At 44.1% G+C, this 15558-nt stretch overlaps 1 protein-coding gene across 1 annotated transcript in view; it reads right to left on the bottom strand.

The window, feature by feature from the left end:
• Nucleotides 1-14007, bottom strand: part of ldah (lipid droplet associated hydrolase) — a 62543-nt gene extending 48536 nt beyond the window's left edge. The window contains exons 1-2 of the mRNA XM_080850796.1: nucleotides 13896-14007; nucleotides 11983-12151 (exon numbers count right to left, since the gene is read on the bottom strand). Of these exons, the coding sequence (XP_080706922.1) occupies nucleotides 11983-12121 (139 nt within the window). The 5' untranslated portion in view covers nucleotides 12122-12151; nucleotides 13896-14007. The remainder of the gene's footprint in view (nucleotides 1-11982; nucleotides 12152-13895) is intronic.
• Nucleotides 14008-15558: the final 1551 nt, after the last annotated feature.

Genomic DNA, 15558 nt, shown 5'->3' with positions numbered 1-15558 from the left:
ATTCCGATGGAATCTATACACTGAAAATGAAACCAAACTACCGTGGAGGCCCGAACACCCCGGCTCGGATGGTGGCCGCGTTTCCGCCTTCTTGTTTAGATATTAATTATCGTTCAGATACTTCAGTCATTTATCAGCTAGCTAAGCTCAGCTGGGAATGTTGAGCAAAGCCTTCTCAAGGGATAGAGGTTTGTTGTGTTGGTAGATGGTTAAGTGGCATAAAATTAAAATAAATACAAAGGTAAAGGGTGAGAGAGAGATAGAAGGAATGAAAGAAAAATCAGGAAAGGAAAAAAGAAAGACGTTAACAAAGAAAAGAAAGGATGTATGTACAGTGTGTCTTCCCTTGATGAGAGGACACAACATGGGAAAGACTAATGTGAAACATTCACTGTGGGCTTCAGCCACTTGAAAGCACCATTCGCCAGCTCACCACCGTCCTCTTCAGGCTGACTCCCTCCCTCTCTCCCTCTCTCTCTCTTTCACTCTCACTCTCTCTCCCTCCTTTCTTTCGTTCAGTCGCTTCCTTTTCTGTCTCACCCCTAATCAAATGTGCATGCTGCAACCTCAGACGTCCCTCCCAATGCGGCTGGAGTTCCATCAGGATCCCTCTTTCTTTTTTTTTTTCTTCTTACTTTCTTTCTTGCTTTCTTTTCTTTCTGTCTTTTTCCAAAATCCCTCTTAGAGCCACTGACAGGCAGAAGCACTCAAAGAGTATATGGGGCGAGTCCTCCAAAGCAAAATGAAAAAAGAAAACAATCCTGCTTCCATCCTCTCCTATCCCCTACTGTGTCCAGAGATTGTTGTGGTATCTTCTGATAGGGTGGATGAGGAGAGAGAAGGGGAGAAGGGGAGAAAAAAGAGTGAAAGAGACAGGACAGGATGAAAGATTAGATGAATGATGGCATGAGAGAAGAGGGGAGTGAATGAAGGGGGAGGAGGAGAGGAAGAGAGAGGAAAGGGGAGGATAGGATGGGAGAACAGAGCAGTTGAGAGGACAGGGTTTGAGAGAGAGCAGAGAAAGAGAGGAAAGGGGAGGAGAGAAGATAGTAGTGTAGAGGGGAGGTAAGGTGAGGGGACGAGAGAAGAGAAGAAGAGAGGAGTAGAGAGGAGAGGAGAAAAGGAGAGAGGGGAGGGAAAAAGGAGACAGGAGAAGAGGAGTAGATAGAGGAGGAGAGAAAGGTGAACATAAGACTTAAGAGAAAAGTAGAGGAGAGAGGAGAGAAGAGGAGAGAGGAGAGAGGAGAAGAAGAGGAGAGAGCTGGGGCCAGCAGTGAGGCCAACAGCAGCCCTCTACAGCCCCTTAAATAGATTAAATGCATTTGTATGTTTTCATTCATGCCGAGCTTTTCCCCCAAATGTCTCCCAGATGGCCCCAGATATGTGCGCCATGCGGAGAGAGAAAGAGAGAAAGAGAGAGAGAGGGAGAGGGAGAGAAGAAGAGAGAAGGGAAGGAGAGAGAGGGGCATAGAGACAAGAGTGTGAGGAGAGGGTTGCTCTGGGGTGCCCAGATTGGAAATGGCAGTTTTCTCACCAGACACCCCCTGGTAAAGACAGCCGCTTAGACTCCACAGGGCTCTGGCTCTCAGCCTTCTGTGCTCCTCATACAGGGGTCTACAACACTCCTCAAGGTGGACTCTCTTTCTCACTCACTCACTGACACTCTCTCTCCCTCTCCCTCTCTCTCCTGACTCACTCTCTCTCTCTCTCTCTCTCTCTCTCTCCTTCTCTCTTGCTCGCTCGCTGACTCTCTCTCTCTCCTTCTCTCTTGCTCGCTCGCTGACTCTCTCTCACTCGCTATCTTGCTCTCACCCTCTCACCCTCTCACTCGCTCACTCCCTCCCTCTCTCTCTCTCTCTCTCTGTCACTCTCACTCTCAGTCACTCAATCGCTAGCTTGCTCACTCACTCACTCACTCACTCACTCACTCACTCACTCACTCACTCACTCACTCACTCACTCACTCTCTCTCTCTCTCTCACTGTCTCTCACTCTTACTCACTCTCACTCACTCTCCCTTATTTCTCTCTCTGTCTCTCTCTCTCTCTCACTTTCTCTTACTCTTCATATTTCTGAGACTGAAATACAGAGGAAGGGTATGAGGAGGAGACGAATGCAGGAGGACATTAACCAACCAAACAACCTGCCCCAGGAGTCCACAGAGGGGGAAATGAAGTCATCAAAACGAGACGATGCAGATAAATGAACAAGGCGTTGATCTTCTGCTCAGTGTCTTTATTTCTCTCCCCTGCAGGTTGGAGTGTTAGTCAGTGATGCATGTGATATGGTTGCCATCTGCTAACGGCAGCTAGACGCAATTGAGGGATTTGAGGTGTGCATGTTTTGCATTTTCCTGAGGGAGTGAAGTGGGAGAGAGAGAGAGAAATAGCGATAGAGACAGCGAGAGAGAGAGAGAGAAATAGAGCGAGAGAGAGGGAAAGAGAGAGAGAAAGAGAGAAGGGTGTGGGTGGTGGAGTGATGGAGCAGCTTTGGCAGGCAACAAGGACAGTGTTAATGCTCACTGCTCACTTTTGTGTATATTTACTAAAATTATCAGCCTATCGACTCTTCATCCTTCCCTCCCTCTTTCTGTCATTGTGAACCTCTTACCATGACCAAGTTACTTCCAAACATGGAGTACACGTTTGAAAGACAAGGGTAAGGATTTCCACCAGCTTACATCTTAATAAAAGAGGCCAAACCTAGAGGGCAAGGAGAGGCATCCTAGATAGAAACACCAGCCTGAAAAAAAAACCTTATCTTGACAGGCTGCCGTTGCTTAGGGGAGGAGAGCAGAGGAGGAATCATAAATGGTGTGAGAGGGGCTTGATCCGGCCTCTGGCATATCCTTCTGAAGAGTTCCTCCTTCTTTCCACCCCTCCTCTCCCTTCCCCACTCTTCCCCGGCTCCATAAATTTGGGCCTGTTCAGCGGAACGTTAAGCAGATGCCCTGCCCGGCCAGAGTGACCCTGTGGCTGCTTGGAGTACCGCTGCACTGACGTAGCCCTGCAGGTGCAGGCCCCGTAGCGCTGCACACACAAAAACACACACATGCACATAAGCACACAACAAGAACTCAAACCTTGGAGCCTTTTTCAACACAAATGTCCTGTGTAGGGCTGGGATAAACGATTATTTTTTAAACGATTAATCTAGCGATAATTTTTTCGATGCATCGATTAATCTAACGATTCATTTTTTCAGTTCAGTTCGATTCGATTCGATTCGATTCGATTATCGATTTTCTCCCCATTAATTCACCAATAGCAATTTACTATGTTGATTTCTACATCTGGGGAAAAAAACATGAATCCCTTGACATTGCAATATGTGTTTGTTTATTGCTCTTCAAAATTCCAAAATAAAAAAGAAAATTGAAGAAAATCACCTAACCAGGTCATAAAAATGTTGTCTGTAACACTCAAAAACAGAATACATGGTTAAAGACAAAGAACCAGCTTATTTTTGTGTGGAGGAACGTAAGCATTCCAACATGCTCGAGTCAGGCTTGCCCTATAATTCCGAAATATTTTGCGTCGACGTATTTTTTGCGTCGACGTAATCGATGACGTCGACGCGCCGTCCCAGCCCTAGTCCTGTGCATATAGGCCTAGACAAAAACACACCAACCAATGCACACATGCTCACCTTCCAAACAATCTCTCTCTCTCTCTCTCTCTCTTTCAATTTACTCAGATTCGCAGTGGATTCTTAAAGGTTCGCCAACAGTCTAAACAAACTACATCAGATTATTTTTGTGCCAAAGCCAATAAATAAAAGCTGACAGCAGATGAACCTGCCGTCGGAAAAGGAGGAGAGCGTGGGCAGTGTAGCCGAGATAACGCAAGGGTACATCTCTTTATTTATCGCACCTATAAATAATGCTTTTATGCTGTTTCTTCTATTAACCTTAAGAAGCCTGTTCCATATACACATTGACTTAAAAACACAGGTGTCTAGACCTCTATCTGAACCAAGTCTTTTCTACGCTATCTGATGAGAACGTCATTCGGTGAGAGTGCACAAAGGGCAAAGTGGGGGGTACCTAGAGGAACATAGTAAGTGCCAACACACAAAAACAAACGGTTCATTTCTGCTCTTTTTTTCATTTTCCGACTGCTAAGAAACATTTATGAAACAATTCACCACCACCATTTCTCAAAATGGTTCTCACATTGGTACAACCATCTAACTTCCGGGTCAAAATCAAACTCTGATCTCAGAAGACATGTCCTACAAGTAGATAAAAACACACGCTACAGTATTGTCTGTTACACACTCACTAGAGGAATCCTATCCAGGTTCCATACATCACAGGCAAATACATATTGTCATATCTATATGTAGAGATAAACACACAGCAGTTGTAAAGGAGAGAAAACTTAGTCCCATCTCTCAGGTATCTGCATCAGGGTCACAAGATCTCCTCTGTGGACTGATTCAGAAAAACAGGATGTTTGCTCTTGCCCAATTGCATGGGAGACATGCCCTGGTGGTGTGTAATCTACGTTTACAACATAGGCCTGCATTCAAACGCACTGAGAAAAGGGGAATCTGTGTGTAAAAAAGATTTGTGAACCTGGGAAGGCAACTGAATCAGGTGCGGATCAAAGCAGTCTGATGAAAACTAACATTACTGTTTCTAAATGCTTACATACTGTGAGTGCTCTTGTTAACCTGGTTTGAATTTGGCACTTTTGCATCGCTGTACAATGGAATAATTGTAAAAATGTGACTTGGTGGTTATGCCGCCGATTTTAAATGGCTGTAACAGACAAATGCTTTCGCAAATTGAAAAGCCAACAAAAAAATTCTGTAGATGAGCTAGGGATTAAGATTCTTTGTGCGAATTTTGAGGAATATTGGACAAAATGTGTGGCTTGTTTAAACCTTTTGATAAAATGGTGGCTTTATCAATTAGGTGGACATGACAAGTTGTCACGTCTCAACCTTGGGACATCCCACAGTCTCACCAGACTTGATTTTTTTAAGGCAAACACATCAATAATTCTTGGCAAAAACACATTTTGGCTCATTGCAGCGCGCCCAGTGGATTCTACGCTTCCTCAAAATGGGGTGCCAATTGGATTGGATGTAAACTTGGTGAAAAGAATCAGGGTACAGACCCCAATCAATGTGCCAAAATTCAGAACATTTTACTATACATTCAAGTGGCTACCATAGACCCCCTAGCCAGAAGAAGAAGATGACCAAGTAAAAAGTAAAAAACACAATGGGTGTCTAGGCAGCCTCACTGCTTGGGCCCCGATGATGATGATGTATTTCATCTGAGAATACTTCACTTTGTTATTGTGGTCTTTCTCTTCCTCGCCCTAATCCTGATCCTCTCTGTGTTTTGGACTCCCCACCACCCCTCTGGTGTCTTACCATTTCTTCATGGTAGGACCTGTTCCTCGAAAGCATATTGTCATTTCACCAATGTCCCTTTATTTATTGATTCTGCTATTCTGATTGATGCATTCATTCTTTTGTGGCTTAGTGTTTCCATCATGAAAATGGTCTGCTCATTTAGTTGAAATAGTTAATAGTTAATTTCATATATTTACTAAATGAGAAAAGTGCATATAGTGAGAACTGAGGCAAAACTATAGGTTTTCCTGCAGAGGAAACTGGTCATAGTGTGTTACCAATCAGGACAAATTGATGACTAAAGACTAATAATAGAGACTAAAAATCATTTTTTCACAGAAAAAAAAGTTCTGAAAGGTCTTCACCCCTACATAATATCTGGAACTTTCAAGGGTGCAAGCCAAAGCATGCCTGTTTTCCTAGAAGTTCTCACATTGCCATCATGAAGGCCACCGGACAAAACATTTCTGTGCTAAATTCCCCTAGACTGCGGCTTGTGTAGCCTGGCCTTATCCATCTATTGCTCTCAGCATCATAGTCTGGAAACCCTTTTCGCAAGATAAATTGCTGACCAATCAGCAACCAGTGGGGGTGGCTAAGTTCCATGACATTAAAGCAACATTGACTAACACCATGCATACAAACAGGAGTAGCAATGACAGCAAACGAAGAATTGAAACTGGAGCAGAAAGAATGTGTTCATTTATTCAAGGGTAAATACATTGTTTCCTTACTTCCAAGGTTTGTGAAAAGGCTAATATATCAGCTTGCACCGTTAGTGGCGAAGTAGGACGTTTAGCAAACTAACAGTGGTCAATGCCGAATGGTTGGGCTGGTCCAATGGTTTCAACATTAAGTCAATTAGGATGCAACAACTGGAAACCATTCCCAATGGAATGTCGCCAGAGTCTTATATTCACAAAGTGAATTTGGGTCTGGTTGTACCAGGCTACCCTTGTAGAGGGCATAAAAACCAAAGGCATGTAAAACTAAGTGAACCTAGTCCATTAACGGAGAGACACTGTCTACCAGCTTTTTACCCTCTCTATCTCTGAGAGTAGTCACAGCAGCTCTGAGATCAAGCGACCGGGCAATCAAATATAACCTACAGGTAACATTCCATGAAGCATTCCCCCTGAAATCTCAGCAATGCATGAAGAGACGGAGACAATAACCGGGCTTGGCATTCCTCATGTCCGCCTCACCCAGCAGCTCATCAAATGTGAGAGGGGGCGATCAAAGCCAAGGCATTCTGTTTTGGGTTTGTTTTCTAGTCGTAATGAATTTGAACTGTTCTTAATCACAGTTAATTGAATGAATTGAAATCTGCAGGAGGACAATGCTAATTTGCAAATGTAAATCAATGGCCAAATCCATTGTGAAAGGTCTCCTCTGTGAGAAAACATGCAGAGCAATTAACAGGTGGAGGGCCATTATTTACACATTTATCTCTGGAAGAGGGCTGACTAATTTAATGTTCTCCACCTCCACTGTAGCAGAACACTTAAATGTTACCCTACTTTCCGGAGAACATAAGGGCTCTTTGTAAGACTGTTAAGAGTTATCAAACAATGTGATACTAAGGGCTATTGAAGGCAGCTGTCGGGGCAGGGAGAGACTGGTGGAGCTAGCAACAGGTTCTCATAAAACAGAACCAGCTGGGGAGAGCAAGAAGAGAGAGAGCGAGAGAGAGAGAGAGAGAGAGAGAGGGACTTGACCTCCTCTGCATCTTTACAGGTTTAAAATCAGCCCCAACACAAACACAGACAAACTTTTTTTCCATGTCCCCCCCCCCCTGTATGTCGCTGTCTTTTTTTTAAGTTTAAAGATTACAGGATAATAAGAGAAGTAGCGAGAAGACTTCCGTCTTTCTGGGCTATTGGTGACCACACAAAGGATGTTGGACATTTAAAACAACAAATACATCAACAACACTCTGACTCAGACCCCCCCCCCCCCCCCCCCCCACTCCACCCAACACCACCCCACTGTTTCTCATTTGTGCGAAACAAACAGTAGCATTTTACCATCAATCCACACAGAATGGACGAAAGAGAAAGAAAACTATGACTAACATAGCGTAATTACTGACAGTGCTCTGCATGACACACTGTGCCATTTCAGGCATTACTTTCTAATGATATGAAATGAATGAGTGTACCACAACCACACGCTTTGGTCATCGCATATACAGGATGCTCTACGCATGCTGTTTACTGGAATCAACAGGACAGAAAACCCCTCCTGCGGATACCAACCGCTTCTCTGATGAAGTGTAACCCGATCAACCGTGGACATAATTTATGCCCATTAGGTCATTCGGTTAACACGGCAGGGTTTACCACTGTGGCTCTGAAGGGCCCATCCTGCTCAGGGCCCCTAAAGGACTCCACTCAGTCAGACTAGACTGCTCCCATCTAGTGGTCAGAAATGTAATAACCTCCGGAATGCAAACTGGCAGGTGGACTTTTGCCAATTTATGGAGAGGATTATTATTATGGTGAGAAGTGTAAGAACAGCTTGCAACTTAAAACGGTTGTTTGTTTGAACTTCCCTGACACTTATTGGAAAAAAAAGTTATATTTTCTAGAACCAACAAAAACTTGATCGATTTCTGTGTAAATGTTCTGTATAAACTGAAATATCTGGAATGGTGCAAGCAATAGGACTCACCACATAATGTTGAAATTGAGATTCACTAAAATTGATTAAAATGTTCTTTAATTACTGAGTTGAAAAATGATCATACAAGAACATCTGAGAACACACACAGACCTGCTGTGATCTCTTGCTGACACACACACACACACACACACACACACACACACACACCTGTATGCCACTCAGCACACACATGCAAGAGTGCACAGCTGTGAAAGCAGGCGGATATGAAAGGCAGGGAAGCCTCCAAGCCAGACACAGAGATTATTGCCCCCGATGGCAGGGGACAGAAAGGCCAGAGGGTCTCCAATAACAGCCATCCCACACCACGGGGGTGTGTGCGGGGGTGGTCTTGGGGAGGGGGGGCTGGTGGCCCATAAAAGGGCCCATTGAAGCTGCTGCTCAGTGACATTAAGGGCCAGATGAACAGGCTCCAATCAGCGTCACCTTTGTAAGGTCAGCTGCATGACGTGGCATGACAAGACAGGGCCATGCTTCTGGATCGGTCATCTGCACGCCAGCTCATCTTTAAGGGTTGCTTTTTTTCAGGGGAAAACAGGCTGAATGCTTTGACACAAACTGTAAAGCAAGCAAGGATGATGGTGGGGAATCTATGAGTGACTGTTTGAGTCTGTGTCTGTGTGGGAGTGCATATATGTATCTGTGTGTGTACATGACAGTGTGTGTGTGTCTGTGTGTGTGTGTGTGTGTGTGTGTGTGTGTGTGTGTGTAAGTGCATGCGCGTGTGTGCTGGGGTGTGTTACATGTCCTGACTATTTTTGGGGGTGGTGGTGCCTGTGGGCACTGACACAGCTCACGAAAATGGACAAAAGCTTCTTGATTCCAGGCGCCCCTGACGACAACAGGATCACAAGACATGACATCACATCCTGATGCCACATCACCGCCATGACGACCAACTGTGTGATGCATGTTTACGAGCAGGCTAAAGGATGCAGCCATGTGTGTGTGTGTGTGTGTGTGTGTGTGTGTGTGTGTGTGTGTGTGTGTGTGTGTGTGTGTGTGTGTGTGGGCAACCTCATGCGTCTTGGACACAAGTTTCCTTTCTGAGGGAAGTGACATCTTCCAGATAACTTGTTTTTAACCAGCAGCCTTTGACAGCTGGGCTTAGGAATAAAATATGGTCTCACACAGAACGCTCACAACAAAAATGTGTCATTTTAGCATAAAACACTAGGTTATTTCCGTACACTTTTTCCAGAAAGCATTTCCTCGCCAATCACCCCATCCATCCAAATCCATTCTATGAGCAGTCTGACCCAACAAAATGTCAATTTGGTTTTAAACACGCAAATACACAAAGATGAAAAGGCCATCTAGCCTAATGAAGAACTCTTTTAACTCTGTGTTAAAAACACAGAGTTAAAAGACTAGGCATCTTCAGTGCACTCCACACGAACCAGGCTACTGAACCACAACACAGGCAGGAGACACGAGTTCCCTTGAAAACACATCCCAGCTACTCTCCACCACTATGGCAGCAACACAGCAGTAGTCATCCACATGGTGACAAACTGTCTCCCATACTCTGGTATGGAACGGATCACGGCATCAGTCTTCATTAGGGCGCCCCTTTGAAGGGCTGGTGGAAGCAGCGGACAGGAGATATGCAAGAGCGAAGCGGAGCTCAAAGCAGCAGCTGTGCCTGAAAGGGGTTTACCTCATGGGCTGGCTGGCTGGCCACGTCAGAAGCAGCAGAGTAAAAGTGTGAAGCCTGTTGACAGCGCGCTCTCTACGCTCTCAGCCTCTTGCTCACTCACTCACTCGCTGTTGCTGCTGCTGCTGCTGCTGCTGCTGCTGTTTAGCCTCTCCACAGAGCCATGACTGCACATGCTCTGTGACATGCACACATACTGGCACAGACATACACATATGGGACATGAAGGCCTATAGCCCTGGTCTCTACACCTACAGTCACTCTGTGACAGAAATGAATACGTACATTTACACACAAATATACACACAAACACACGCATGCATTGTGCACATGTCTGTCTGTCTTTGTCCCTCTCTCTCACACACACTCTCTCTCACACACACACACACACACACACACACACACACACACACACACACACACACACACACACACACACACACACACACACACCTTTCAGCCAAGTGCAAGCAATCCCACCATTATGCACACACACAAGTTATCCTACATACACACAGACACACACACACAGATACATTTCTCATACACACACACACACACACAAGGTCACACAGTCTGAAGGTCTGTTTCCCTCTTGCTCTGTCTCTGACACAGACACACACACACACACACACACACACACACACACACACACACACACACACACACACACACACACACACACACACACACACACACACACACACACACACACACACACACAGATCACCTAAACGCACCACTATGCCTGTGGCACTGTAGCGCTGGTTGTTATTACATTAAAATGCAACAGTCTGAGCATTAAGTCACACACAACACTGAGGGACCTCTATAATTTCATAGATATTGGAAAATGAAATATAGGAATGCAAGGGTGCTGTGTCAGAGCCAAGCTGGAGGACCCAACTTGGGTTGATTTAGTCTGTTTGCAGGAGCCGCGGTTTGACTGGCTCAGCCAGTGGTGCGCTCATGTTCAAACTGAAACCCCCTTCAAGCCGAGAAAATTGGGATGTCTGTCTGATCTTGACAGAAAAATCTGTATATTTCTCGGCACTTTGCTGGCGGCGTTTCTGAAAGGTCTGTGTCATAACCACAGCATTTCTAACACTGAACATCTGGTGCAAACCAACAAGGCCTTTCTTTCCATAAGGTCACTTTGGTTTACTTTGGTTTGAGATCTGCTGGAAGCTACAGCCAAAGGGGGGGGGGGGACTTGCACACAGCGCCACTTTTCCACTGGGCTCTTCCGTCTGAACTGACGCCAGAACTCAAGGTAGATCCCTGACCTCACACTTCCTTGTTTTTCCTGTCCTGCGCACCCCTGGCAGGCAGTGGTGGTCATTTCCCGAGCGCTCCGTCCGACGCAATCGTCCACCTGCGGACTGAACCTTGGTCGGGGGCCAGCCATGAGTCCCGTTTTATGCCAGTTCTGTTTGTTTGTGGAAAATGGCTCGAAAATAGTGAAGCGCTGTAGTGAACAAACGCTGCACCTGAAAGTAAAGGCCATTGGCAGATTTATGTGGTACTCAAGGAGGTTGCCAAAGTGACCTCATAGCCTGGGTACAGAACCTCTGCCAGATTGGTACACAGCCTGAACCTCTGAACTGGTGACATAGGGACCCTGAAAGCATATAGTCAGTGGTGATTGTGAAGTTATACAAGTGCTCCATCATCACACAGTAAATGTTACAGGATGAGTCTTCTTTGCAACACTTTTGCGGCCAAGATTATTATGCTAAACAAAAAATACGATGGTCTCCCACCTCATATGGGCTGTGTTCACACACAGGTATAAACAGATCAATCCTACAGGCAATATTTCTGATTACGGTGTTGTTTACTCGCAGTGTTCACTGAATGACTGACAGTGAAAAAGTATTATTATCATAATGTGTAATACATTTCCATTTATTATTATAATATATAATACATACATAATTGTTGAATACCATGCACTACACCCTCACTTTTTTCTTATTGCTGAAAACATTGACAAAGGGTTGCCTGATTAGCCAACCATGCTGCTTGGAGTAATGTTCACTTTACAAATCATATTTATTAGGCCTCCACTCAGCTGCACAGATGCACAAACAAAATAACAACAACAACAACAAAATAACATCTCTGGGAAAATGCAAGTCATCACTGCAACACCTTTTTTGCCAACTTTACTCTAATGTTGTTTCAACCCAATGAAAAGATGGCCGAATCTTTATCCACAATACGGTGAAAAAAACCTATACTAATGAAAACCACAGGCACCATGGTCCTACCTGGGATGACCAGAAACAGCAGTCTGGCACTGATGCCATGCAGGTCTCGGGCTCCAAACTTAAGCACCTCGGTGATGGCTCCACAGCAGTAGATGTGTTCCACATTTGGCTTATCCATCTCCTTCTCAGCCTCCCCCATCTCTGGCTAAGCTGTAGAAACAGAGTAGGCCTATATAATAATATAATAAAATTCTTTAAGGACAGGCTGCATAACTGTGATCAGTACTGTGGTTAAGGACTAATGCTGAAAAAAAAATATAAAACTGAAGAAGTGCTCCTTTAGCTCAAAAAGTTCAAACCATCTGTTTAACCTGCAGTGTGTACATATAGTGAATAACAATGCATGCCTTAAGTCACCTTGCGTAAAAGCATCTTCTTAATCAATACAGACAATTTAGAAAGTGCGGTAGAATCAACATGGGAAAATGAGCCGTTGTATTAAGCATTAAGATTTTTTTGAGTTTTTTTTTTTACTTTTATGGTCACTGAGGAAAAGGACAGTGAGGAAATGCTGATGTTATGTTGTTGCATGTGTTTATGTGGCAAGATAGATGCTGCTGCAATCTAAAAATGTATGCCATTTGCTGACTGGAACAGCGCATTCTCTGTTGTAAGACAGAGAGTGAGTGGAGGTATTGCCCCATAATTAGCCCAGCTGGGTGATGCTGTCTCACCAGAGGGGGGAAAAATGACTGCCAGTTCTGTTTATAAGTATTAGCCAACTGGGTAGTGCAACTTAGGGTAACACTTTCACTGAGAAGAACAGGGGCATGGTGTTTTAATACATTCTCACAATGGCTCACACCTGCTGAGAAAGGCATTTGGAGCCCTAAAGAATGTGGAACCTCTTTCTCCGTCTGCCCCGGCAGGAGGTTGACCAGGGCCAAACCCGCCATGCAGGAATGAGCAGTGTCACGGCTCAGACACAATACCCCTGCAAACTTTCTCACCAGCCTGGGAAACCTCAAGAACTATCCTGCTGTCAGGGGGAAACTCTCCTCACACAAGAACAGTAAACGCTGACATTGATCTTTACTCTTTTGGAGAAGGAAGTTGAGGGGAGAAACCACTGTGATTCGCAAGTACAAAGTGATTCTGTTATTACCCAGTGTATGACGGAAGTTGATACAAAGATTTACTGAAGGCTATCCCTACATACTCAAGTTCTTCTTCAGCCTAAACCAACAATAATGTAGGCTACACCTGTTTTGTTTATTGCAGATAGTCCTAATTTAATTCAGAACACTTTAAGATCATAATACTGTTATTCATAGAAAGAAAGATATGTCAGATATAATATATCTTGATCATAAGAAGATAAAACATTAATAATTGTTTGAAAATTTCTGAAAGCTGGGGACAGCTCTGATGGTATCTGATCTTCATTACCCAACTCTCCCTGAATGGTTGTTGGCAGCGGTCCTTGCTCATAGTCCAACGAGATATAAAGGTCAACTGTCGACTGACAAGCATGACTCGATATTACGGACTCATATTGCACGTTTTGCACCATTAACGGGATGTGCAAATAAACAGATTACAAAAAATAGAAGCGTAAAACACAAACGTTAAAAGTCTTTACTTTAGACAGTAGCCTGTTATATTATTTTAGAGTCAATTTCATAGTTCAGGTTCACACCTGACAAACGTATCATGCCCACAAGCTTGTATCGTTCAAAGAGCTCGAGTAGAATTTTTAAAAGACTTTAACAAAACAACACTGTCAAACTCTAAAAACTAATAGAACTTTTGCACCAAGCCCATTTAGCCAACGCATAGGCTGGACATCACCCCTCTCTATCTCTGGTTCATCATTGCTAGTCAGTCTTGGTAGCTAACTAAAACCCACTCATTCAAGCAACCTTCTTCAAGGGGAAACACAAAACAACGTATGAGGATGTTGCAGCCCTTACCTATGAATGTGAAATTTTCCAAATGAATACAATTTAGTGAGATTCAACAACTGTCATCTAACTTTTGCCTAATTCATTACGGGTTCGACAAGACGTTTACAGTCCAGTTTCTTCGGGGGTGGATTATTGTTTAGGTATGACTCACATTACTGCCATCTATTGTCTCGGAGTTTATTTGGGGGACAAGAATAGTCAAACGCTTGACTATTCTTGGACATTAGCCTAGACACGCGCATTGTCACCTCCGACACATAAACTGAACTTCAAATAGCATACATGTCGCCTTTGTGAATACCAAGACGTACATCTAAGGCAAAGCGCTTATTGAGTGTTGCATTTTCCTTTTTTTATTTGCAGTGTAGCCTACTATTTCAGTGAATCTAGGAGCACCTTTTTCTTGTGGGTGGAGGAGAGATGACTTTCTGATGAGGTTTAGATTCCAAGTCATTGATACGATGTCTTCTGGGGTCACTATGAAGTAACAGTGAGATAATTTGTGTTCCCTTTGATACATTTCTTTTCTCCAAGTAAGCAGAAATGCTCATTCAATCCCCTCAGTGAAGGTCCCTGTCCATGTTGTCTAACTCCCTTACGTCCTTTAAAACTGTCCAGTTCACTTAAGCCAGCAGCTGACCACAGCCACACCATTGAGCTTTGTTTGGCTCTCTTGACAGTTACCTGTTACACTGAATCCACAAAATATTGGAGAGAGATGGGCCACTGCGGAAAAACATTTCAATGATGGCATGAAATACGGATGAGTATCAATTGCTCGCTACCTGTCAGAAGTAGTTTGGCATGATGTCTATGTTACCAAAATACTGTCTTAAGATAAATCATGCTCCTTACAAAAATGTCCACAATAATTCTTTAAAGATTTCATTCAACAGATAGCTTTCAGGATTTGTTGCCAGAGATAGCATTGGGTACATCTACCACCAGTGTTATATTATGTAACATTTTGTATGTGGATTAGGGATAGAGATCGTGTCACTGTTACACGTAAAGAGATTTAGTCACTGTTGTTTATTGCAACAGACTCATTTAGGTCTCTGTTCCATTTTAGCCACCTCTAAGTGAGTCTCGTTTCTCCCATCAACATGTACCTCATACATTGTGTGGCTGGAAACAGAATTATGCCTTTGGAAGAGGAATGGGAAAGCTTTCCTCTAAAGGGAGAACATGCACACAGTGTCTTTATGTTGTACTCATCTCCAAGAGTTCGTCCTTGACCACATATATGTCCTTTACAAATGGTCTCCCCTGGTCAAACTGTGGCCAGTGTCTCCCCTTACCATCAGCACTGTTCCTATGATGTGATCTTCCTAAAATGCATTCAGCCTTCTGTTCATAATTGCACTGTATGATGTCTTTGGCTGCAGACGTTTGAACGGCCATGACTTAGTTGTCCGGTTCTTCTTACTTCTGGGGCATTCATACATGGGGCCTTTTGTGCGTGTGTGTGTGTGTGTGTGTGTGTGTGTGTGTGTGTGTGTGTGTGTGTGTGTGTGTGTGTGTGTGTGTGTGTGTGTGTGTGTGTGTGTGTGTGTGTGTGTGTGTGACTGTGTGTGTGTGCGTGTGTGCGTGTGTGTGTGCGTGTGTGCGTGAGTGTGTGCGTGTGTCTGTGTGTGTGTGTGTGTGTGTGTGTTTGTGTGTGTGCGTG

Source organism: Sprattus sprattus, assembly GCF_963457725.1.
Source record: "Sprattus sprattus genome assembly, chromosome: 13".
Classification (NCBI taxonomy): Eukaryota; Metazoa; Chordata; class Actinopteri; order Clupeiformes; family Clupeidae; genus Sprattus; species Sprattus sprattus.
This window is presented reverse-complemented; position numbering and strand designations above follow the sequence as displayed.